The sequence below is a fragment of the Mytilus trossulus genome, unplaced genomic scaffold (genome assembly GCF_036588685.1).
Source record: "Mytilus trossulus isolate FHL-02 unplaced genomic scaffold, PNRI_Mtr1.1.1.hap1 h1tg000050l__unscaffolded, whole genome shotgun sequence".
Lineage (NCBI taxonomy): Eukaryota > Metazoa > Mollusca > Bivalvia > Mytilida > Mytilidae > Mytilus > Mytilus trossulus.
This window is the reverse complement of record NW_026963292.1, coordinates 1,266,079-1,294,059: the sequence shown is the minus strand read 5'-3', so window position 1 is coordinate 1,294,059 and position 27,981 is coordinate 1,266,079. Positions and strand designations below refer to the sequence as shown.

At 31.4% G+C, this 27,981-nt stretch overlaps 1 protein-coding gene across 1 annotated transcript; it reads left to right on the top strand.

Annotated features, from left to right (window-relative positions):
• Nucleotides 1–25: 25 nt before the first annotated feature.
• On the top strand, nucleotides 26–26,640 carry LOC134699299 (probable ATP-dependent RNA helicase DHX37). Its single transcript, XM_063560907.1, has 28 exons — nucleotides 26–281; nucleotides 2,338–2,520; nucleotides 3,063–3,163; nucleotides 3,618–4,023; nucleotides 4,446–4,594; nucleotides 5,537–5,629; nucleotides 5,920–6,016; nucleotides 6,887–7,000; nucleotides 7,599–7,700; nucleotides 9,549–9,632; nucleotides 9,986–10,110; nucleotides 10,268–10,278; nucleotides 12,072–12,147; nucleotides 12,694–12,790; nucleotides 13,044–13,133; nucleotides 13,823–13,930; nucleotides 15,034–15,158; nucleotides 15,633–15,729; nucleotides 16,463–16,528; nucleotides 17,140–17,406; nucleotides 18,826–18,888; nucleotides 19,682–19,838; nucleotides 20,506–20,626; nucleotides 20,844–20,907; nucleotides 21,682–21,796; nucleotides 22,497–22,803; nucleotides 24,967–25,064; nucleotides 26,055–26,640. The coding sequence occupies exons 1-28, from the start codon at nucleotides 123–125 to the stop codon at nucleotides 26,132–26,134; spliced, it is 3,555 nt and encodes a 1,184-aa protein (XP_063416977.1). The 5' UTR covers nucleotides 26–122; the 3' UTR covers nucleotides 26,135–26,640.
• The last annotated feature ends 1,341 nt before the right edge of the window (nucleotides 26,641–27,981 follow it).

The window sequence follows — 27,981 nt, the reverse complement described above, 5'->3', positions numbered from 1 at the left end:
GAAATTTTTTCATTCTCCTTTTTTCTATGCATCATACATTATTTTAACGACTGCCAATTAATTTCATTTCATTTTAAATAATAAAACCGTATATTTATAGAAATCGAGTGCAGAACTATTTTATGTGCGTACCAAATAAAGGAAAACCGGATAGATGTTGTACGGTCACTAAAACACGTGTAGTGCAATACAATATTAAAATGGGTAAAAGAAAAGGCGGATTTAACTGGAAAGCAAGGCAACACAATAATACAGTTGTAGACCGATCTGGTGAAAAGAAAGTAAGCTTTTTATAAATTTTAGCAGACTAAACAAGAGATGCATATAAAAACAGTTTTACATAGTATAAGGATAATTTGGATATAGATATTCAACTTAAGGTACAGTTAAAGCTTTTTACTTTCTTCTGGAATATGACTACTTTGAAAGATCAGCTTAAAAAATAAAGCTTTTAGAAAAACATTCGTATTTTTGTCTTTTAAAATCCAGTATAAAATTCAAGTAATTTACCATTAGTTTTATTAAGTTATTAAGTTTAAAAAAAATACCATAAAAGATTCGTAATTTTTAATATATTTTTGATGGTACGAGTTTGCAGTGGTACAACTACCCAGTGGTACGAGTTAACTTTTTTGGTACGAGTTAACATTAACATGGTACGAGTTTCCGTTGGTACGAGTTAACTTGCTTCCGACCTAAAGACCCCTTCCTGTATTAAAATTATCTGGATACATATTTTTCTGTTTACCTGCCTGAATGACAGGTTCTTAATCTATGTCAGATTTCTAATACATGAAAAATATGATATCATTTCATTCTAAATCGCTCTCCTATCCATCCTGCCACAAATTGGTGTAAACCAGAAGTCAAAGCCAATTGCCTACATCACCATACATGTAACTCTTGAAATACGCTTCCTCTGTATGAGACCCCAACCATCAAAATCTTGAACAGATTTAGAACAAGTGCTGAGGAGGGCAGCTAGGTTCGTGTTCATTGAATACCAAGATGTATCACCAGGTTTTGTCAGCTCTTTAATTGAGAGACTCAGATGTGAGCCTCTTTAATATCTCTGCTGCCTAGACTGCTTCACCCTGGCCTACAAGATGCACAATAGATTGGTAGATATTGACCCATCAAACTACTACAAACCAGGAGATTCACAGACTAAAGGATGTCACAGCAATACTGGTGCATACACTAACATCCTAATCTAAAAGATGAGTACAGGTACTCCTTCCCAAGGTAAACCAGCTGGGTACGGAACATATTACTGAAAAGCCACAACATAAGCTACACCAGAAGGATTCAATGCCAGCCTTACCATCTTCGAGAGGCCTGGACAGGGACTTTTTGTAGCTAAAACTCCTTAGATCCCAGATGTATATAGTTTAAATTTGTAAATAATAATTACTGTAAATAGTTACTGATGGTTCTGATAATCATAAGGAGGAAAGGCATATTGATTTTACAAGCAAGAGTCATTATACAATCAAGAAGAGTCAGACTCTTTCTAAAAGAAGATGAAGAAAAATCATTGACTGTCCAAAGTTGCTTTTTAATTAATATTTAACAGTTCGAAACAACCCCCCAAATGAAGGGTATCGGACTGTCTCTAAGACAAGGGGTCAATTTACTGAGCACTGTAAAAAAAAAAAATTATCGATTTTTTAACTTTAATAAAAGTGGAAAAATTCATATTTGGAATTAAAAAAGAGGGGTTGAATTTTTTTTTAATGATAATGAAGATATATCTTGCCTAGAATATTAATGAATTCTTGGACATGTTTTGACCATAGCTTATACCAAATATAATGATGTAGACGTATAGTTCTTTGGGAAAAGTTTCTTCAAATAATATAAATACATGTATGTGCTCATTTGTTCTAAAAATAGCCAAAGTCCATTTCTAAACACTGTGTGCAAGTTATACTATATAGGAAGGCCATCAGGATGTCCCTGTAAACATACAATCATTGAAAAGCCCAATAGGTGGTCCTCCTAAATCATGTTTTTATAACTATTGAATCGTTGGTAAAGATATTATCGTCAAACCATTGCAAACAGATAGGTGTTTGATTAATTATCAGTTTGTTGTAAATAAAGTAAGGCGAATTAGTCAGTGCTTTCTTATTACCAGTTATTTGACATGTTTAATAACTTCATTTTAATTGCAACATTTAGAAAATGTTATACAATTTTACAAATGAATGCATTGGTACCAATATTTCATTTATTTGGGCGGAGTATCACCTGTGAACAGTAGCTCAGAGTTTCACTTGTTTTATACATGTCATATAGATGCTTTAAAGTTTTGCCTTTGTTGCTTTTTTATAGATAAAACTTGATCCAGAAATAGAAGCATCAATTAAGGATGATGAAAGCAATATATTGGTTCTTCCTTCAGAAAAACGTAAATCAAAAACTCTCATCCAGACAACAAAGAAAGTTAAACAGCTGTCGAAAAAAGAAAGAAAAAGGTTGCAACAAGTGCTGGAGAGAAAGAAGAAAAAAACTCAAGTAAGTCTGATACAAGTATTAAATTATAAACATGAATTGAAGGATATGTTTTGTTCATATATCAATAACCCAATGACAAAAACCTCAAAGATAACTAGATGCAAGTGTCTGCAGGTCAAGCTCTAAATCTTCGCCAATCTGAAAAAAGTGTGAATACTTATAAAGGGAAAGTCATAGTTTAATGTTTACGATAAAAAATAGCATTCATAAATTCAGAAAGTTCTGATTTATTCAGAACTATTTTGCAATCCCATTCATTTTTTACCAGGAATCAGTGATTTTCAATTATGAATGCGCAGATTATTTCTAAATTTTGAATTTACAGTATACAAAATAAGGACATGTGGTTGCGTAGTGTCTATTATTTATTGTCAACCGTTATTAAACTTTCATAAAATTTTGTAGTTTATTGTCTCCAGATGATGAAGGATTCATACTTCTTTAACATGTTTATTAAATGAAATTATTTGCTTTATTTTTGGGTAAAATTCCAACATACATTTTTTAGTTGATAAAACCTTAATCACATTTCTTAACTGTAGAGAGCTGAATTGTTAGATTCTCTATCTAAAGTTCAAGCCAGTACTGAAGAACTTAAACAGTTTGCCAGTGTAGCAGAGATGCAGACAGGGAAGTTTAAGAGGTAACATAACTGGTTCTAATGTTAGAAATTCACTTTTCATAAAAATACGATTCATGAAACTAAAATTTATCTTTTACATATGCATGATATGTTCAGAAGTCTTTTTGAAGTAAGTATAAAATAAGAACAAACAAGTTGATCATCAAGAGTCCAGAAACAAACATATCTGCTAGTCATGTCCTAAACTGAAGGCTATATGTCCTAAACAAGTAATTGGGATGAAGGTGGAAAAAAAATTGTTTACCAGAAATAATTTTGGTCACAAACATATGTTGTGTCAAATATTCAATCACAATTCAAATTCTGAGCGGTTTTAAGCTTTAATACTGTGTTCATACTTGCCCAACTCTTCAGGTTTGACCTCTGCAGGTAAATCTGGTTTGCTGTCACTCTGACAGCTGCTAGTTATTCATGTATTCATGGTAGAAATTATTGTTTTTAATTTTAAATGCAGGAAGCTGAATGAAAAGAAAATGGATGCTGGTGAAATTAACAGTGTTGCCAAAGGGAAAAAGAAGTCCATACAAATGAACGTTAATGAGTCAGATGATGGCAATGAGTCTGATAGTTCTGTTCATACATCCGATATGTCCACTGATGAAGAAAGTGATTCTGATGAACAAAGTCAAGTCCAAGGTCAAACAGAGGATAGTGGATGTGATATTGAGGACAAAAACAATGTTCCCATGGAAACAGAGACTAATGCAAAAATACAAAATGAAAAGAAAGCTGAAACCTCAGAATTAAAAGAAAAGTCAGTATTGAAAGATAAAAGTACCACAGATAATGACACAAGTAAAGATAAAATGGATAAGAAGCCAGCTGTTAATATACCTGTTCAAAGATTACCTGAAATGCAGGTATTTAGATACATATTTTCTAATGTTCATCCATGACAATTTAGATTTTCCCCAGATGGTTGATAACTTTATTATAATCATTGTGTGGATTGCTTTGATCTCAGTTTTTCATTGGTCAAATTTGATGCTTTCCTCTAAATTTTGTGTTAGTGACATCAAGCTAAAAGACAGCCATGCTGGATTATGACCCACGGTAGGAACATGGTCCTTTCACAGATCTTATAAAAAGAAGGATGAGGTTTATCTTTAGTGAAACTTATTGTTCCATTGTATCTTTTGGTATGGTGTTTTTGTCCAGTGTGATCCCAACACCTCGACTGTTTCATTAAAATATTTAAAGTGCACATCAAGCCTCACGTTTAAAATATGTATATATTTCATTTGTAATAATTGAGACAATTATAAAATTTAAAATTTTACAGGAATCAAGATTGAAATTACCAATCTTGTCAGAGGAACAGTCTGTTATGGAAACCATCAATGATAACATGGTAACAATAATTTGTGGTGAGACAGGATCAGGAAAGACAACTCAGGTTCCACAATTCCTGTATGAAGCTGGATATGCACAGTAAGTAATTTTGTTAAACAGCACTGGAGGAGAAGGGGCTATATCGCAATCACCTTGGTCAATCTATTAAAATATTTTAGTCACTGACATGTAATAGGATTTTGTAACATTTACATAGATATAGGAAGATGTGGTGTGAGTGCCAATGAGACAACTCTCTATACAAATAACAATTTAAAAAGTAAATCATTATAGGTTAAAGTACGGCCTTCAATACGGAGCCTTGGCTCACACTGAACAACAAGCTATAAAGGGTGCCAAAATTACTAGTGTAAAACCATTCAAACGGGAAAACCAACGGTCTAATCTATATAAACAAAACGAGAAACACGTATATATTACATAAACAACCGACAACTACTGTACATCAGATTCCTGACTTAGGACAGGTGCAAACATTTGCAGCGGGATTAAACGTTTTAATTTGATCCAAACCTTCTCCCTTTTTCTGAAACAATAGCATAACATCACAACATAGAAAAACATACGATAAAATATCAATTGGCAGACTTAACTCAATCAAAAAATGTATGATAGCACAATGAACGAATAAATTTGATCTGCGATATCTGAATACAAATGCACAGTTAATTAAATATTAGAGACAAAAATTCATGACAGCATTGATTATCTGAAATTAAACCAAACCTTACTAATAAGCAGAGAATAATATAAAAATGAACCTAGAATCATTAATGTATAGTTTCTTCTCTCATTTGCTAAAATTTTTTGTCAACAATTTATTTTGCTTGTAGATAAAAGTGAGTTGTCACTGTGAGAGAGTGGTCAAGTTAGTTGATTAACAACACAAAATATGTATTTTGATTGAATGTATTGTTGGATTCCTATCTCATTTATGTTTACCTTTCATCAATCTTTGTTTATAAACCAATGCAACAATTTGTTTGTGCATCAGATTACTGAACTTTTGTATTATTCCAGCACTAATGGTATTATAGCTGTGACAGAACCTAGAAGAGTGGCAGCCATTAGTATGTCTAACAGAGTGGCTAAAGAGTTAAATCTAACTGAGAGGTATGTTAGTCACCTATTAATCAAAAGCCTTATTTCTGTAACGAAAATCTATGGATTTGTTTCAAGAGAGGTACATATCTGAAATTAATGTATTAAAAGAAGAAATACAGATTTTATCACTACATGATAGAATGAATACCATTTTTGTCATTGCATGCTATAGATCAATTCTTACAGTTAGCAGGAGACACCATCAAAAAAGTTTTTCCAAACAAGCAGGTTAATTGCTGACTTTGTTGTCTCATGAGGAAAATCACTTATAACATTTATGACACTATTTTATTTTACAGAGAAGTATCATACCAAATTAGATATGAAGGCAATGTAACACCAGACACAAAAATCAAGTTTATGACTGATGGTGTTCTTCTGAAAGAAGTCCAAAAGGTTTGTACACAGAAGACATTTGGCTAAACTGTCACTCCTTATTTCAAGATAGCAATTTTAAAAACTGAAAGGAAATCTGAAAAGTAATAAAAACAGCAATATTCATTATAATTTTGAAAAACAAATGTTGATGGTCTTCAACTATTGTGGGGTAACGGGTTGTTGTCTCTTGGCATATTTCCAAATTCCATTCTCTATTTGTTAATTATCTTTTCTGTAAAACTTGATTGACCTTTAGAACTAATTGTTTTTTTTATTCATTTATAAAGAAGTAAATTTTAATAAACATGATAAAGTTGACAATGGCTATTATCAAAATGACAACTAATGATACATTGAACTTAGAGTATAATATTTTGGTTTACATTACCTTAAATGTTTGTTTATGCTAAGAAAAAACAGCATGATGAAAAGAGGCAATCTAAAACTAGATAAGAAATTCACAAGGAGTAAAAAGATACATATCAACAAACATAACAGAAAACTAAAGCTACATAGAATTCCATCGAAAATAGAGTTTGACTCAATTGTTCATGAACAACTCTTGGTCAATATATTATACAAAAGAGGCCAAAGATACAAATTTGTACATCAAGAAAAACTGACAACACCATATCAAGAAATATATGAAAAGACAAGTTCACAAAACACTTCAATGAAAACAACTCTGAGCCTTTTGAACCCCACCAAAAAAATGGGTGTGATCTCAGATACTCTGGAAAGGTAAACATATCCTGGTCCTCTAGTGTGGAAATGAGTACAGTAGTGATCTGATAATTATAATTCTTTATTAGTTGATATGAAGTCAAGTTTATAAAGAAAAGTTAAAAAAACAAAACAAACAGTAATTATTATTTTTTTATGTTTAAGGACTTTCTATTGACAAAATACAGTGTAGTGATTATTGATGAGGCCCATGAAAGGAGCGTGTATACAGACATTTTGATTGGTCTGTTATCTAGGATTGTACCACTTAGAAATAAGGTAGGATTGATTGGTGTATCATCATTTGAATTAAACTGATTAATTAGAGATTATTATGAAATTGCTTGAAAATTTATCCTATCAGCATATTTGATTTTGTAATTTTGAAATTAAGACAATGTAAGAAACACATATGTTAGTCAAGAGCAAAAAGTTAAATGTATCCATCACTGATAAGCAAATAATAATTCCATTCTGGTAAACCTAAAAAATCGTATTGACAAAAAAAAACATGTTCCTGAAACCCAATCAAGTTATAGACATACAGATATTTGTCAAAACAATAAAATTGAATAATAAAACCAAGAGAGTTCTCAATATAGTAGATTTATTGTTGTTTTGTTGACTTGTATGGCTTGTTATACAGGTGTGAACAAAGCAATTCGTATGTTTGCAACATTGATGAACCAATGGAACTTGAAACACTAAATATGATACCATTTCTACAAATAGGTGATGATTCAGTGTGGCAATACAGAAAAATATGTGCAAACCATGAACTATTATGTGAAATTTACAGATTTACCTAGATGATGGTTGATATCTATAGACATTGTAATTATTTACTGATTTCTCTAATGTTATATCATGATTTCAGCAAGGAAATAGACTGAAGTTAATCATCATGTCTGCAACCTTGAGAGTTGAAGATTTTACAGAAAACAGAAGATTGTTTAAAATAGAACCACCTGTTGTAAAGGTCAGTATTTTCAAGTGAAGGGAACAGTAGAACCTTAAGATTTCAATTTTTACTCCTGTCAGGTTTACAGGTTAACAGGGACTAAACTTAACGCTTGCCCGGGCGCCCGAGGCGACCAGATTTTCGGCTGGGCGAATATATTTAGTCATCATGGTCGCCCAGCTGGCGACTGTAAAAAAATTGAAGTAAATCCCATTTGTACCCTTTCCCCCGCGATATTAACAAAGACTGTTCCCAAAAGGAAACATGTTTGTCTTATCAAAGCGATATAGAAATATAGAGTATTTCCGAAAACCAGTAGGTTATTACTAATAACTGAACCCAGTCGAATAGCTATGTTTTCAATCCGGAGTCACGATGTTGCATATATATATAACGGTAACTTGTTCCTGAATCGCTTTTTACAAAAATATTTAATAAAAAACGAAATTTAAAATCTCGTAAATAAAAATCCCTATATCTAGTTTGATTTCCAATCTTCATTTAAAACTTATTGAAAAATATATTTTGATCAACATTATTAGAGGATGGCTTGGATTGAGATAATATTTAATGTTCAAAGAAAGAGCCATATTGTCTAAAGGTCAACAGGAAGTTGAAAATTTGAAGGGAGATAATTTTGTTAGGAAACAACCTAAAATAAATATTGTCAAATCTTATGATACATTTCTGGTGGCAATAATTCAAATATTATAATGGTTACCACAGAAAACATTTTCAAGACTACAAGTAGGATTTCACAATAAGGCTTCATTAGAAAAACTGTTTTGTTTCATACCAAGAACATACATTTAAAGAAGAATCAAAGAAGTTTGTATTTGAGCATATATATGAAGACTACTTCCTGTTTTACTTTTTGTATGAACGATCCTCCTTACGTAGGAGCACTTAACAAATGTACAAGTTTGTTAACATAAACATCAAAATGATTTGCTTTGCTTCATGGTATGATAATTTGATAAAAAAAATCTGACTGGAACCAATATCAAGAACATATTAATTTCTGAATAAGGTTTAAATACAAATAATGTTCTCCAGCTGAGCCTATAGCTAGCAATATTCAAGGTAATTTATACAAAGTATCCTTACAATACCGGTTCTTGCGCTAAAGTGCCCTTTCAGAAAACTAGCACCCTTCTGCCCTGAGATTTAAGCTGGAACACTGTTAGTAAGTATATACTAAATAATTTTCAGTTTTGTTTTATTTTAGTATAAATATTAGTGGGCTCCTAAAATTTTAAGCGGGCCCCTGCAAAAAATATCTTAGGGGCCCAGCTGGCCCCTAGAGAAAAACAGTTAAGTTTAGTCCCTGGTTAACAATCCAAGTTACATTTTGCTCTAGTGAAAACCTGCTTTTCGAAGTGTATGTCCCTGATGGGTTGCAAATTTGGTTTTCCAAATTTTAGAGATAATATGATTTTATCACAAAAGTTTAAGATACATAATGTTTGTTGATTAAGATTTACTCCCGATACTGGAAGGTAAAATATCACAAAAAGTAGAAGGAACATGAATAAAGCACCATTTATACTGTGAATTCAGAATTATTGCAATGTTTTTAATATTCAGAAAAATGGGACAGGGTTATAATTGCAATAATTAAAACTCGCATTTTGAAATTTTGTATATGAATCAAACAAGAGTTTTCTGAATATCGAAAAAATATTTTAATTGCTTATTTGTCTATAATGGCAAAATCACAATGGTGAATGCATGCAATTATTTCTGAATTTACATTAGCTATTTTCTTATTTTTTTAAAATATATGTAATACAAATATTGAAATATAATTACAGTTACAGTAGTAATATACAATGTTGATATACTAAGTTTTTTTTATTATGACAGGTAGAGTCTAGGCAGTTTCCTGTTACAATACATTTTAACAAGAGAACACCACTGGAAGACTATCTTGGAGAGGCATTCAAAAAGGTAAATCATATTGGAAATTCTAACAATTATTTGGACTCATAAAGGTATCTTGCATAACCTAATATTGACTTTACGGTTCAGCTAGAAAGCAAGCTAACCAAACATGTTACCTTTACCTACACACCCAATGCAATAGGCTGTAAATATTTAATGGTATGTTTAAGAAAAGTGGTTGATCACCAAGGGCTATCTATAAACATGGCTGTTTTTTATTCAAAAAATATTCTGTCTCTTGAGAACACAATTTCATAGTGCTGGTATTTGATAAAGTCCATGTTTTGAATAGATCTGTTCGTAATAAAAGCTCATTTGAGCCTCTAGTTTGTTGATCTTAGTTTCATTTTGTTTTGTAGGTGTGTAAGATCCACAGAACATTACCTGAGGGAGGGATGTTGGTGTTTGTAACTGGGCAACAAGAAGTACACACCTTATGTAAGAAGTTACGTCAAACCTTCCCTTTTGAAGGCAAAAGTGGTAAGTATTAAAATATTCAACTAGACTATCTTTTATTTAAATAGCTTACTGTAAACCAACTTATTTTCGTGGATACTTAATTTCGCCTTTGGTCATTTCTAGACCACTCCGCGGCTATTTAATTTCGCGATTTTCTAATTTACTTGAGGTGGTTGAATAAGAAAAGATCCAAGTGATACATATTCGCGAGGAAGAAGATGTGGTATGAGTGCCAATGAGACAACTCTTCATCCAAGTCTGAATTTATAAAAGTAAGCCATTTAAGGTCAATGTATGATCTTCAATAGGGAGCCTTGGCTTACACTGAATTGCAAGCATTGTATAGATATAAGTGTAACATATTTACTAATCATCCTCTTTATGCGTTCAATTTCATCACATTTAAAATTCATCAGGAAAATGTGTCATCACGATGCTTTTCATATAGTCATACATTTTTGTAAAATAACCCTGGTCCAAAGTTAATGACCATGATGTCCTTGGAAGAAAATGTGTGCCCAAAACATAGCTATTGAGAAAAGAACCTTGTCATAACTCATGATAGGGAGCAAATAATTACATCTGTCAAGGGAGATAATTAGACAGAGTCATCTACGTTTTAGTGAGATATACTGCCTTGCTGTTTAATGCAGGGGAAGGTTTGATGTACAATAAAAATCAGCATGCATAGAGAAACTATTTTGCTGTGTACCATATCAAGTTCCCATATTGTATCATGGAATATACAAAGTAGTAACTAATTAACTTAGTATTCCTATTTACTGGAAACAAGAGGAAAGAGCGTGTTACAATATGTGACTGATACCAACATTTTGAAGTAAAAAAAATCAAATTTGTTCTGGTATTTAATTTATTTCTTGATCACAAGTAGAATCTAGCTAAAACATAAAAATACAAAATATAGTACATACAGTATGTAGTTGATGTATCATGAATAATTAGGGCCCCGCCGAAAAGGCGGGTCGCCCTATAGTGATCAGTCTGTCCGTCCGTCCGTCCGTCCGTCCGTCCGTCCGTCTGTCTGTCTGTCCGTCCGTCTGTCCGTCCGTCTGTCCGTCCGTCCGTAACACTTTCGTGTCCGCTCCATATCTAGAGAACCATAATGATTTCATACTTTATACTTTACATGTATATTAACCACCACCAGAGGGTGTGTCATGATGTATGTACAACTTCCTAGGTCAAAGGTCAACGTCAAAAAAACTTTGGTTTCAGTTGACAACCCTGTGTTCTGTTGTGAAGATTGTGTCCGCTCTATATCTTGAGAACCATTATGATTTCAAATATTATACTTGACATCCATTTTAACCAACACCAGAGGGTGTGTCATGATGTATGTACCACTTCCTAGGTCAAAGGTCTGTCTGTCTGTTGGTCTGTCCATCGCTAACAAATTTGATCCACACTATATTTTGAGAGGACAGCTGTTATTATTTCATACTTTATACCTGACAAACATTTTCAACTTAACATATATATTAAATGTGTCATAATGTATGCATCCTAGGTCAAAGGTCAGTCCGTTGCTCTGTCCATCCGTTCGTTGTTCTTAACAAATTGTGTCCGCTTTACCTCTCGAGAACCGTTAATATTTCATACTTTATACTTGGTGGGTCATAATATATTGAAGGCATAATTCTAAAAATATGTGACAAATATCAATTGGGCAGCATCTTTAAACATTGTTCAAACATCAATCCATATATCCAGAAGTCACCTTAGAGTAGTCAACAATGAGTTCACATCATGCAGTCATATCACTATTATACTATGAAAGTAAGTTGAGAATATTTATCAGTTTTAACTTAAAATCTTAGATTAAAATCACATGTGAGACTATGTAATAACTTCCAAATAATGCTTCATATCAGATTATCCATACAACTTATTTACCCCACATTATTGACAGCGGGGCCCAAAGAGATGGCTCCCATCTCAATGAAATCTAGTTTTTGCTGTTTTCAGAACAGAAGGCAAAGAAGAGTAGGAGAAAAAAGAAAGAAAGCAAGACTGAAATCCTTCCAAAGATAAATTTAGATAAGTAAGTATGGTACCATATCCTCATGTGTAGGATTTCTTATATATATACAGTGTAACAATCTGACACCTGAGTATACCAACATCCTGCTTTAGCTGACACATTTTTATGGTCCCTTAATATGCCTATCAATGCAGAAAAAACCTTGAAAAAAAACAAGATTTTTTCTGGTTCCCCAGTGTGTTGGCTAACACATGTTACACTGTAATGTTTAACTTAACTTTAATCTTATAAAGAGATGCCTTCCTACAGATTTGAAATATGTACTCCTAGCATATAAAAACGTAAAGAGAATTTATATTAGGGCAATGCTTCAATTTATTTGATATATTTTGATGAATATATAGTTTATTAATACAATAATGTTATATATGTTCCCTATTGGAATTTTTAAAAGAAGAATATATAATATTACATTGAGACATAAAATAACTTCCTGCAAACCTTAAATTTACACACTAGAAATACTGTACAACACACACTATAAATGATTTTGTAAGGTCAATTTTTGGCAGTGTTTTATAGGATTTAATTTAATGTTATTTATAGCTATTCCATTGAGCCAGTAGATGAAGAAGCTGAAAGAGAGGCTGATGACTCAGATCAAGAAATAGAGGATCATTTTACGGAGGGTGATGACGAAGATGTACATGCACAGGTACAGTATTAATGAGTTGTCAACACATTATTTTAACCACTTGATGTGAGATTTAAAGATGAGGCTTACTTATCCGAACTTCTATATTAAGGATCAGCAGTTTATTCATTGGGATTCTATTTTTCCTTGAACTAAGGTGGGACATCAAACACGCTTTTTTCTTGTACCATTTATACATTTGCAGCTATGTAAGTTTGTAATAAAGAACTTCTTACTGACAACTTTTTTAATCTGTTTTCAGCTTGGTGAAGATTTACAGACAGGTGGCACCACAGAACCTCTTTATGTTTTACCATTATATTCATTGCTCTCAAAAGAAAAACAGAGCAAGGTAAGTAAAAATAGCAGTTTGTAAAATTAAAATATGTGATGAATTGGTTATAAAAGATCAGGCTTCAACTCTACCAGTAGTACATAAGATTTCATTAGAATTCATCTTCAGAGATAGTAATTGAATCGTGAATTAAACAATTTCCTACTGAACTGGAAAGATTGGTATATTACTACCTTGTTACACATTAGTCATAGCAAATTAGGTAATGAGTTTAAAGATTGAAAGTTAACACTGATTAGGGAAATATAGGCATTTTTATGTTGTGTTAGATAATAGATATTATCTCTTATGCAGCAAAAATACTGAAATCTGATTGGTTAATTACCCCAGCGTAAATAACACCCACCCTGGTTCATCCCCGGATAAATAAAATTTTGCCAAAAATTTCAATTTTTTTTTTTGCTGAAATAGAGAGAGAAAAAAAATAAAATAATAATAATCATAATAAAATGTTAGAAAAAAAAAAAAAATATTTAAAAATATTTTTTTTCCCTGAGCCTCAGGGTGTATGAATTTTCAACAACGGTGTAAAATTCTGTACACCCCTGATTACATCAAGATAACTAATATACTACTGGTAATTATGATTGATAATAAAATGTCTCAGATGTTGTGTTAAATCCAGAAAAAACTCTGAATCAGTTGGTCAATTTTGAGATAGTAAATACTTGATTGTATATTTTTAGGTATTTGACCCTCCTCCAAAAGGTTGCAGACTTTGTGTTGTGGCAACCAATGTAGCAGAAACATCACTTACGATACCTGACATTAAATATGTAGTGGATACAGGAAAGGTAATATTTTATACAAAACACTCTAAAATATATAACCTTGTGAAGTTACAAACTAATGATAATATGGGATGTCAAGTTCTTTATTCTCGTTGTGTGATAATCAAGAATTCACTTAAAAACATATAATTCTTGATTAGATACCTATTTATTAGTGAGAAAAAGAAAATTCATTTTGTTTAATGTAGATTAGTGTTTTATCTATGTGAATAATTCTCAAAAATTGTTAACCATCTTCAGTTAAGACATATACACTGCATCTCTAGACATGCTAGAGCTGTTAACATAATCAGATTAGAAAGTTGTTATTTTTATGCCCCACCTACAATAGGAGAAGGGCATTATGTTTTCTGGTCTGTGAGTCTGGTCGTTCGTCCGTTTGTCTGTCTGCTCATCCATCTGTCCTTCTTCAGGTTTAAAGTTTTTGGTCAAGGTAAATTCTGATTAAGTTAAAGTCCAACACATGTGCCTATGATATTTTTTTTTCAATTATATTGCCAAATTATAGTTTTTGACCCCAATTGCACGGTCCACAGAACATAAAAAAATGATAATGCGAGTGGGGCATCAGTGTTATATGGGCACATTCTTTTTTCAGTTATTAATTCATTGTAAAGATCAGAGAGCACACATTCTAATCATCAAAAAACTATTAGTTTGAGTTGTGTGTTCTATAGACTTTTAAAAGTTATGACAGCTTAATAGATTAAGTAGTTTACCTATTTGGTACTCTAGCTTTCTCAAACAATGAAACATGACGGCCATGATATAGACTAGGTAGCTCAGAGTGGTGTTTAACACCAAGAAACAAACAAGGCAAACATCTATGTTTTTTTGAGGGGTCATTATTTATTAAAAAGTGGTACAAAAAAACATGGAATCAAAAAAATTGAAATATAGGTTTATAAAGTCCTTCTGTTGACATGTGACATCATAATGTGGAATTCAAATTTGTTAAAAAATGTTTATAAAGTCTGCCTCCTTGATTTTGCTGTTGGTCGTTTGCAATATACAGGAGAAAATCTATTATTTTTGAATTTTAATGCATTGTTCATTAAAGTTATATATTTCTCATTAAGTTTCTTTTTTTTGTTTTATTTTCACAGGTAAAGACCAAGTTTTATGATAAAGTGACAGGTGTATCTACCTTTAAAATTACCTGGACTTCTAAAGCTTCAGGTAATCAGAGAGCAGGACGAGCAGGTCGTACGGGACCAGGTCACTGTTACAGGTATGTTATCAATTACTGAATTGTAGTTAAAGCAATGATTTTGATTGTTGGAAAATTAAGAAGTATGGCTAAAAGAGGTCCTTGTAGAAAACTAAAAAAAAAAAATTCTTTATAGAATAGGTCTTATTGACTTAATAGAATCACTCTGTCAAAATATAACAAAATCATGGATTAATATACTGTGAATTCATTTATTTTGGTAGGTATTAATTTTTGTGGATTTAGGAAAACTTACATCTTCATGGGTGTTTGATTTTGTGAATTTGCCAATCTCTATATAAAGCCTTTAGTAAATGTATTTGCTGAACATTTGAATTCGTGGTTCACCTGTACCCACAAAATCCATGAAAATCCAACGAATAATAATGAATCGACAGTATATAGAAATTATCAGCCAATGTGCGCAATCATTCCTAAACAAATTTATGAAAAAAGCCAGATATTTTATATGTAATCTTTTTTATCCCTTTGTAGATTATATTCATCTGCTGTGTATAATGATGATTTTGAGAAGTTTTCATTGGCTGAGATCATTAGACGACCTGTTGATGACCTTGTACTTCAAATGAAGGTCAGTTTACTGGTCAAGTACAATTAATCCTCAGATATTTGCAAATAGATATTTATTATGCTCTAAAAGAAAGTTTTTTGATGAAATATTTTCTTACTGGCAAAGAGTTACCAAATGATAATAACACTTTATAAATTTCTTGGACCTGGCAGGAGATGTATAAATTATTGAGTTAGAGCATTACGACCAAAAGGGACTAAAATAACAAATAGCTTAAACCATCCAAGGTTAACTTTGCCTTACAAGAGTTAACACATTTAGTTTCTAATATTTATAAATTCATTATCATTTATGTGCTATATTATAGCAGCCGACTTTGACACCCCTATTTACCAGTGAAAAGAGGTCATCAGCAATGCTGCTGATCATGTCTTGGGCTGTGGCCTATTGTTTTCTTATGTGTCCAAAAACAAGGGGAGAGAATGAACCAAAACAGATTGATTGTAAATTTTGTACAAGATTGATACAAAAAATACATATATTGTTGAGAGCATTTATTATTGCAATTTTTCAAAATAGACAAAAATACAAGATATGTTATTGTTATTTCATAAAAACATACAGGTCTATGTCTCAGTTATCAGAATATAAATTCCTCTTATTGTGATTCTCACCCAGTCACATTATTTGAATTAATTAATATAAACCTCACAATTATTCGAATTAACAGTACATTTATATCTCTTAATACAGAACTCTACATGAAGTGTCATTCTTCATTTTATTTTTTCAGTACATGAATATAGACAGAATTGTAAACTTTCCTTTTCCAACACCACCTGATGATGAGCAAGTGAAGGTAAATATTGATCAATGGATTTTCTGTTTTTTCCTTAATAATCATTGAAAATATTCATTTCGCACCTAACAGCCTTGACATCATACACATAAATTATAACTAGTTATCAGAAAATGTGGTATGAGTGCCAATGAGACAACTCTCCATCAAAGTCAAAGCTCATATTCATATATACATAGCAGTATACCATTCTTAAGTAAATTGTACAGTCAAATTAAGCTGTATACCACTTACAGTCAAATTAAACGTCTAAAAAAAAAATTGATGACAAATGTTTATATCTTTAATTTTTAAAGATTAATTTTTTGAATTAGACAGTCCATGTTTAGGATTAAATATATGAAAGAAATTTGATATACAGGATCATGTTTTCTTTTTCTATCAATCAAACTTTCTTTTTTTCATTTTGAAATGCTCAGAAGTCTGTGTTTCATGCAAATACTTTTGTTCCGGAAAGTTCTATTTCACAATCAAACAATAAATGCACTAGTGCATTATTAGAATTTATTGCACACTAACTTTTGGTTACGTTCTGTGGGAAATATTATATTGCTATACAATAAATTGTCATCTTGCATTGTTATAATTGATTTTATTTATGATATTTCTAGGCAGCAGAGACCTTACTCGTATCTCTTGGAGCTCTGACAGAACCAATAAAATCTGTCCGTATGAAAGACTTAAAGAAAACACCAATTACAAAAATCACACCACTTGGCAAAGTCATGGCGTGCTTCCCAGTGTCTCCCAGATATGCTAAAATGTTAGCTCTAGGTCATCAACATGACCTTCTGTCATATGTGGTTGCCATAGTAGCAGGGTTATCAGTTCAGGAAGTATTTATAGAGATACAGAAACCACCAGATACAGACCAAGAGGTTAGTAGGTCAAATAGTACAGAATCTTTCTGATAAAAGTTTATAGTGATGTAGAAACAATAAGTTTTTTCTCACAAATTTGCAAAAAGATCTGTCAAATCATGATGTATATTATTGTCGTAAACACAAAGGAGTAGGGGCATTAAGGCCTAGTTTTGGCCCAAGAAAATGAAATGTTTGATAACTATTTCAAATTGGCACATAATGTTTAGAAATGCATAGGGTCAAGAAATATAAATGAAAAACATTCAGATTTTTATCCGATGACGTCATAATTATTTAATGCAAAAATGTTTAATGTTTATGCAAAAACGATGAAAAATACAGAATTTATGCAGTTTTCTGACTTTATTTCCGTTGTGGAAACATCCTGCGCAGCCGAGAAACAACAAAATAATTTAACAAAAGCTTTATTATAACTATTGGCATTATTTCACCAAATATAAAGTTGTTTCTTGGGTGCGCACATACTTTTTCAGTCTAAAATATACTTAAAATTTGATGAAAAAACAAGGAAAAACACGAAATTTAACAAAATATGCAAAAAAGGTTATGATTTGTTACCATGGTAACTTGTTCTATGTCAAATTTGTTTTGTTTTTCTTAGTGCCTTCTACCTTAGACAAGTTTTCAGTAATTAAAGAATATGTATGATAACTTTAAAATTTGCAATATTTTTTGGGCCAAATAAGGGCCTTATTGCCCCTACTCCTTTGTCTCCATGGGATGTTAAAATACAGATGAAGTTTATAACTCTGAGTAAACACTAGGGAAACAGATATGTTTAACAATGAGTTATCTTGTATTTGATTGTTTATTGAATGATCTGGGAAAATGAGATAATCATAAAGATTTGCACAAAATTTATTTTACATTGTGGTAGTGAGTATTATCTGCTCTTTGGTCAGGGTTGTTGTCTCTTTAACATAATGCTCATTTCCATTCTCAATTTTAGCATATTACAATATTATCAAAATGAGTCATTACACAAATAAAAACAGCTAACACAATCATCATTTCTATTTTAAAAATGAAATACATATTTCTCTATTTTTTGTGTTATTTTGACATTCCCTGAGCATTCAATGTGAAAAAATATTTCTCATTACTAGCAAAAAAATCTTCTCAGCTAATGATTGGCCAAAATTTAATTATGATGTTAAATGTTTTTGATTTCTTCTGAGTTACCTATTGTAACTTTTAAAAAAAAGGCAACCATGTATGATGACGTCACATAAAAAGTACACAACTTTCTACAAATGTTTAAAAAGGAAGGAAAAACAAATATAAAAGAAACAGAGTGGATATGAAAATAAGGAGTTCAAAATCTTACCAGAAAAGGAGAAAAAGGTGTAGATCCTAGTGTAAACATTCTTAATGAAGGTTGGTCAAGTTACTTTTGTTATTTTTCCTTTTTAGCAAGATGATTTCAGAAGCCAAATACAGTACATGTCACAAGTGAAAAAATTGTGGGCAGGAACTGTAAGTCATTTACTAAGTTTAAAGTCCACTTTAAGGTTAATAAGATCATTATATGTTGTAATAATAAATAGAATCTTGGATAGATATTCATTTGATGAATGAAGTAAAATTCTTCAAGATTAGAACTTAAAATTACACAGAATAGCCAGCTAAAATTAATCAATTTGAAACCTCCAGGACCAACTGACGACATTCTGATAGTAGGTCTATAAGTAATTGCTTTCATCTTTTGAATGAAGATTAATGTGATGTAAATATTGATTCTATAGAAAGGTGTCCCATATTAAGAGAACTTTCCATGGATACACCATCCCAGGCACTAACCATGTTAAAATAGTAAAGATGTGAGCATTTTCAAACTTTTGTTCTAACAATCAGAAGTTCTGTAAAAAAAAAAGGTTTGCAACAGACTGACAAACAATCAGTGGCAGCAGTGTGTATGAACTTTCTGTAATTGTTTTTTTTCTGTATACACACATTATGAATTGACAGAAACTTGTTGAGAGAAAAAATGTAAAAAAGAAATGAAGTCCAAAAATCTGACAGTATAATTTTAATTAGGGACATGTCATGACACAGACAGACATTAATATTGCTGAATATGTATGGTTTGAAAAAACCCAAACTTTTTGTATTACTTGCACAGGCCAACACTTTAGGATATATTACCATGTAAAGAAACCAAAGATTTGACAACTAATTCATAGGGAGACCTACTATCTACAAAAAGACAAAAATCCCAGGTACATATAGCAAAGAAATAAGAACAGATTTAAAACATTGATATTTTTAGGGCAATTCTATGTTGCTTGGAGACTTAATGGTATTACTTAAAGCCATTGGTTCAGCTGAATACCAGGGATGTACCATTGAGTTCTGCCAGAAACATGGACTACGATATAAAGCTATGAAAGAAGTCAGGAAATTAAGAGCACAGCTAACAAATACAGGTAGGAGAATTGTAGTTTATTCAATTGGTGATGTGAGTTTTACCAGATTCTTTTAGAATTTTCTCAAATCATTTTGAACAGATTTTCATTTTTCCAAATTCAGTATTTTTTGCTCCTGTCACATAAAGTGGTGCTTTACTATTAAAGTACTTGTATCTATGAGTACCAGTTCTAGTTTTTAGAAAATTTCTAATGTATGGATTCTTGGCTTCTGTTTCACATGTTAAATAATGTGTAGTCAAATCATCTTGCAGTTTTCAACCTAGTGACATAAACATTCTAGATTATTTGTATTCATGATGGTTATAAACACTTCATGTTTACTCATTTAAAAGAGTTTTGCAGATTTATTTGATGCTTTCAACTCAGCCAATGATCAGCCACATTTTTTATAAAGAGTAATTTATTTCTCTACTAGTTTACAAATGAGAGCTTTTAAACATTTTCATAGAAAAGTGTCTGTTTCATTATAACATACATGTGACCCAGGGAAGGAAACTTAATTAACCACAATGGGTGGGTGAGACAACACTTCTCATATGTATGCAGGCCTCTAAAACTTTTATGAGTGGTTACCTTATTACACTATGTATGTCTTAAATTGATGGAAAGCCTAATGTATACTCTAGCAATATAACAAACATTTTTTTTTAATATATATTTGCAGTTAATATGGTGATACCAGATGCCAATATTTGTTTGGACCCTAAACTGAAACCCCCATCAGATATCCAGGCCAAATTAATTCGACAGATTATACTTGCTGGACTAGCAGATCATGTTGCTAGGTAACACATTGAATTTAGTTTTGGTCTCCACTAGAAGTCTGTTTGTAATAGCATTATTTGATCTTTTTATCATAATTATACCACATCTTTTAAAATTAATTGAATAAAATTGGTCAAAACCATCAATTCAAATAAAAAAAAAATTCAATCTACAAAAATTGGTACCATAGAAATTAAATGAATATTCAGTATTTTAATTTAAACTTCACCATTACAGAAGATTCCCTGATCCTCCTCCGGATGCAGATGAAACTTTAAAGAAAAGGAAACATGCCTATCAGGTCAGTTGATGGTATTTAAATTGAGGAAATTTCATTTTGTTATATTAGCTTTTTTGCTCCCAAAGGAAATAATATAAATCTAAAGTGATTAACAAGCATTTACATATAAATTAAATACCTATATTATATCCAGCCAAATGGAAAGACTTATAATGGTCAGCTTTATATGGATTACTTTCAAGCATTGGGATTCTGAAAATTTGATAACTTTCAGAAAAATTTGTTTCGACAGTTATAATTAGAATTTTGAATAATGTTTTGTTGTTGGAGCCATTTTTTAAATGATTGGGATTAAGTAAAAAGTAAGATAACAAAAATACCGAACTCTATAGAAATTTAGAAAGTCCCTTATCAAATGGAAAAATCAAAAGATAAAACATATTAAACAAATGGAAAAAACTGTCATATTCCTGACTTGGTAGAGGCATTTCCTTATGTAAAAATGGTGGATTAAACCTAGTTTTTATGCTAGCTAAACCTCTCACTTGTATGTCAGTCACATTAAATTCCATTATTTTTTAAAGCAAATTGTGAACAAAACAAACATTATATGTTAAAATAGCAAATTAGGGGTACCACTTACAGAAAAAAGGTAAATTACAAATCACACGCTTTCATTTTGAAGACGTAAAAAGGTTCCTGATGTGAATTCTACCTTGAAACACTACATTCTTAAAATGTGGACATTTTGTATGAGAAAATCTATCTAGGCTGTATCAATGATAGTGTAAATGATTTTAAAATATCTGAACTAATGATTATTTTGTGTTACAGTGTACAGAATTAGATGAACCAGTATTTATTCACCCTTTCTCAGTATTATACAAACAGAAACCAGAATTTATTGTTTACCAACATATAGAAGAAACCTCAAAACTATACATGAAAGGTATTGTCATATTATTAATGAAAGAATATTTTGAATATACATCAATTTGACTAAAAAAACAAAAAAGAAAGATATTTTAGGCCAGCCTACAGCCTAGCTGCAGAACAGTAGGGGACCATAGAGCTACGCATTTTCTTATATGAAATGTTTGGATTTGCAATTCAGGTTCAAGTCACACATGTTTTTGAACACAAAATGCATTGCCTATTGCCCTTGCAGAGCCTAATAACATAATATGATTTGTTCCGTTAGATATTTTTCTATGATATGATGTACTTTTTAATATTCATTTCCTTGATGCTGATATCAAATTATTTCTATTTGAATACATATTAGCCTATTCTGTTCATTCATTTTGAATCTTGTCTTTCCATCATTAAAACAAGTATAGAATTCTGAACATTTTAAAATTGGAAAAATCTGTAGGTCCACAAATTGTACAAAATATATAAATCCACTGTATGTTTCAAAACCAATTAAATTTAGGGGTTTCTTTTATGATAGCATTTAAATCTGGAAGGCTTTTATTAAATAGAGGAGAAAAATACCAACAGGGCATTAAACTCATAAGTTGAAAATAAACTTGACAATGCCATGGCTAAAAAAGAAAATGACGAACAACAGTTCGCAAAAGTTGCAAAACACATCACAAAATAAGCTGTTAAATTAAACTTTTACTAATTTTTGCTAATGTTTCCAGGTATCAGTGCCATTGAATCAGAATGGTTACCAGTTTATGCTCCAAGTTTTTGTACTTTGTCCAAACCACAAGAAGATCCTCCACCATTTTATGACAAATCAAAAGACCAGATAAGATGTCACATGACTAGCATGTTTAGTAGGTGTTGCTGGGAAGTCCCCAGTGTTGATTTAGAATACCCAGCTAATTTAGATAAATATCGGTGGTTTGCCAGATTTCTGCTTGAAGGAGCTGTTGTTCCAGGAATGAAGAAATATGTTACTATGTTGCTGTCCTCGCCATCAACTATGGTCAAATCTTGGGCAAAGTAAGTTTCTTAAAATCAACCTTTTCAAACATCAATTATGCTTTTGTATAAAGAGAGTTGTAATACATCTGCAAAATGAAATAAAAATTACGTCAATGACAATAACATATAAACACTGGAATTTTTTAGAAAAAATATGTTTAATAGGTCATGATATAAGCAATGATTAATTTATTTTATCAAAAGAATAATCTCGCAAGGATTTATTTTGTTTATGCATATTTTCTGAAACCAAATGTTTTCCTCAAGCCAGTAGAATTGCTGTTATTTTCATATATTAAACTTATGTTTTATATGCACCCATCACACAGTTTAAGGATACATTTGATTTTCAGTTCTAAAATGGTTCAAATTTATTACTTAAGAATGAAAAATATAGATACAGTCGACTCTCAAATTTATTACTTAAAAATGAAAAATATAGATACAGTCAACTCTCGTTATGTACAATTCAGCCGGACCAGAGAAATATTTCGAGATACACGTAGTTCGACTCGAGCAAACACCGGAAGTTCGACAATCTAAGGGACACAACTCTTGCTTAGCTTGGTAAAGCTAAAATAAATCCAGGTGAATATGGCAAGGGGATGGATATTCTAGTATCAGATTGATGTATTTGCATGTCAGTCTTTTTTATTTATAATGACATTACTTTTACTTATTCAATGTTTCAATTAAACAATTGCTATAGCTTTTCCAAGAGAGTAATTTCCAACCGATAGTTTCGTAATTCAGGTCGGGTATACCTTACAAAATAGTTTATTCTCGGACACAAGAGATTTAAGAAAATTTTGATTTCTATTCATTTTGTTTTATCTCACTCTTTCTTTTTAAAAGAAGATATAACAAAATTGAAGACGCCGTTTGAGTAGTTTTTAGGTGATCATCAATGGAAGCCATAATCCTCACTTTATATACACCCAAGCTCATTAGTGTAAATCACAAATTAATTGTTTTGTGCACATTTTAAATACTTTTTCATGAACATTAACAATGTATCACTAATTATTTATAAAATTCTATAAAAGATAATCTTAGGTAAACATTCATGGAAATAGCATGTCATAAATCAATACAGTGGTCAGTGACCGGAAATTTAATTACACGTGTATTGTCAGATTAACTCTTCAATCCATTTAAATCCCGGAGGTTATGGTTTGACATATGTGTATTAGTTCGAGATAAAAAATGAATTTTGAATGCTTTTGTTAATCTTGGGACCGTAAATTTAGTATGACTCAACCGAAATTTGGACTCATCCCATTTCGACTCATCAGGAGTCGAATTACATACTTTTGTATGGAATCAAGATCGGGACCACGTGAAAACTTCGACTCATCTGAAAGTTCGAGTCAAACGAGTTCGAGACAACGAGAGTTAACTGTACAATATATCATAGATTTAACAGTTGAGTCCCTTAAAAACTATTTCTTATGAGCTAGATATTACCTTTAATTTTGAAATTTGGCAAATGGACTGTGAAAGCAGACTTGATAAGGACAATATCTACCAGAGACTAGGTCCCTGCTTAGTTTTATTATCTCCATGTATTTATGAATTACAGGCTTGAGCAACTTCTGCCTGCCCTTTCTTATAGTGAAACTTTTACATGGAAGCCTAATGCCTTCTGAACCAGTTGATACCAAGTTTGATTTATAGGTTCTCTTCGATATGTTTTGGTTTGATTGGTAATAACAACAACAACAATACTTTATTTTAAGAGGGTTACACAGTTAGCTATATAACTAATCTTCCCCAAGGCCATCATCATGAAAAATCAAACAAAATGCAAACATATACATTGCATACATTAGTATAAAAGGTCAAGTATGATAAAAATGTTCAATACAACTTGATAAAATGTGATGAAAAAATAAATATGATGACATGATCAGTTTTTAATATTATTTATTCAGCTAGGTTGATTTCAATAAATGATCTGTTATTTTGTATTTGAAAGAATTATATTTCTAAAGGTTTTGCATATTGGCAAATTATTCCACAAGAATGGTCCAGAATTAATCATACATGGTTTACTTTTACAAGTTGTGACTTGGATGTAGAGTTGTCTCATTGGCACCCTTACCACATCTAGATCTTCTTATATCTATGCAATGTATGTTGAATATCTTTATGCATATACATGTATTACATTCTTTTCAGATTGCAACCAAGAACAGAAAAATTATTGAAGGAGCTAGTAGCAGCTGGTGTAGATAGTAAAGAATCTTTGTTAAAAGCTTGGCAGAAAGATCCAAAATGTAAGTTCTACAACAAATTTTGATATGTTAAGGTTACACACTATTTTTATTGATGAAATCAAGTATTTTTGATGTTGTTGAATTAAGTATAATCAATGGATTTTTCTGTATTCATTTAATATAAATCCTTTGTGGGTTAAAGATAAACAGAAGGGAAAGAATCTTGGTTATTTTTTTTCACGTCAAGGTCACAACTGTTTAATAAGACTGAGATATATAAATGTGATGTGCAATTCATTTGAAAGAACAATTTTATAAGGCATGAGCCTAAAGACCTTGCCTGGTCAAGGGAAAACCTGTTTACATTTCCTTTACTTGGGTACTCAGAAAGTTTTTTTCTATATATATGATGATCTAGAGACAATTATTTTGATACTTTCAATTCAAATAAATTGACTTTTATTTTGCATTAATATCAATGGGTGTGATGGGAAAACATTCAGTGTAGTATGGGGAGCATAAGTTGACTTGGAATATCTGTATTGATGATGAAGGATTTTGTAACCTGAATTAAATCACCATATCGATGTCCGTTTTCATTATGCCCACATTTTGACTTCATTCTGTTTGCTTTATTTAGCATTCATATTTAAAAAAGAATTATTTTTGTTAATTGTGCAGTTTAGTTACAACTAACATTTCTGGGTAAAATATAACTCATCAATGAATTCTGAATTTCATTATGGGTATCAACGACCTATATTACTATGCAATGGCTATATTGCTACAACCTTGTCTTTGTCTTTAAGTTCATTAATCAAATAATATGGTCAATCTATTTTCACAAGGTGTTTCATATTTTATCAGCATCTTGTGTACCACTTTTCTAATCAGTCAGACACTTTTTTTTTATTAATAATTACAATTACAAGTGGGGTATGCTTAGCACATCTAAACTTTATTCCAAAATTTTGAACTGTTCTGTGTTATGTTAGTTAAATTGGAATTCTTTCAAAACAACAATAATTTTCAGATAATATTTTTTTTCAGATCTGCTCAACACATTTTGCCAATGGGTACCTCAGTCTAAACATACAGAAATTGAAATGACCTGGCCACCAGTAAAGTGATTCTATCTATAATTCAAAGGAATTAAAATAACCTCCAGACTACAGGACCTGAGAGATCAACTTTCATCCTGCAGATAACATTGATAATGTTCAGTACATTTATGAAAGGGAAAAACCATGAGGTTAAGAAATGTCCTATGGTCAAGCAACAGAACAAACTGAAGTAGTCTACATTGATAACATGAGAGTTTATTTGACCAAGTGATTGTGTTATCTAGTTGTGTATCCAGTCTGTGATAAAACATTCATCTCTTTATTCAATACATTGTTATGTTTGCCAATAATGAGGGTTTGGAAGGCGGTTTTCAAAAAAGGGAATAATGGACCAATAATATAGAAAAATGAGGAAAAAATAAAGAATAGAAAAAAGAAGCCTTAAAAACTATTAGGGTGCTAAATTCTAATAGAGAATACCTTACACTATTTGTAAAGGATAAAGACCCAAAATTGCCTTAAAAGTTAGTAATACAGACATGGAGATTCCCCATCCAGACCCTTGATGATGTTATTTGTTAATAAACACTTTAAAAATGCATTCAAATAAAATATAAATTATTTTTCGACATTGTTGATTTAGATTTGATTTATTTATTATCCAAGCTATGTATAGATGTTAGATTACATTCATAATCTTGTGTATATAGGCATGTGAATATGTAGTATGATTTCCAACAAGACAACCCTATACCAGTGTGTTTGTTTTTATTGTTTAACAAGCGAAGACATCTATATTACTTATGTTATAGTAATAGTGCAGTTGGAATTGCCATGATGTCACAGCTGCAAAAGTTCAAATTCCTGCTGATTTCAAAAAAATGTGGGAAGCACAGAAATATGTGGTATATCTATCTGAATACTCCTGATTGGTTGATATTAATGGTGACGGTAGCACATATATTTGTGGTATATCTGGGACAACATCCCTAATGCGCCTTGAAATGAGGAACTCAAAAGTCATGTGTAAAGAAAAAATCTCTGTGTAGTGCAATTGGACATGTTTCAACTTATTTTTACAACTGACTGAACTTAACCATTTGTGGTGATTAGATAAGTAGAGGAACATAGAATAAATGTGTAAAAACTATGGAGCTATTAAAGGTGTTCAAAGTCTTAAATTTTCAAAGAAATTATTGTGTTAAAAAAAGGATATTTTACCACAAGGAGACGCATCACAAAAGGATGTTTCGGGATATGCTAATTTACGGAAAAAGTCATTTCACTTCATACCCCAAACATTTAACCACATATGTGAAAATGTCACAGCTTCGAAACGAGCTATCATACATATCCAAGTTTACGATATAAACTGAGCTACAGGAAAAACTTTACCATTAACACCTATGTTAAAACAAAAAAAAGATTTTGACTCTTCTATCTGAACATTTCTGATAAGTTTATATTTATGCAGAGGAAGCACAGAAATTTGTGGTATATCTATCTGAATAATACGGATTGGTTGATATTCATGCTGAGGGTAGCACCTACATTTGTGGTATAACTATCTGAATATTCCTGATTATTTGATATTCCTGGTGAGGGTAGTTCATACATTTGTGGTATAACTATCTGAATATTCCTGGTTAGTTGATATTCCTGCTGAGGGTAGCACATACATTTGTGGTATAACTATCTGAATATTCCTGATTAGTTGAAATTCCTGCTGAGGGTAGCACATACATTTGTGGTATTACTATCTGAATATTCCTGATTAGTTGATATTCCTGCTGAGGGTAGCACATACATTTGTGGGATAACTATCTGAATATTCCTGATTAGTTGGTATTCCTGCTGAGGGTAGCACATACATTTGTGGTATAACTATCTGAATATTCCTGATTAGTTGATAT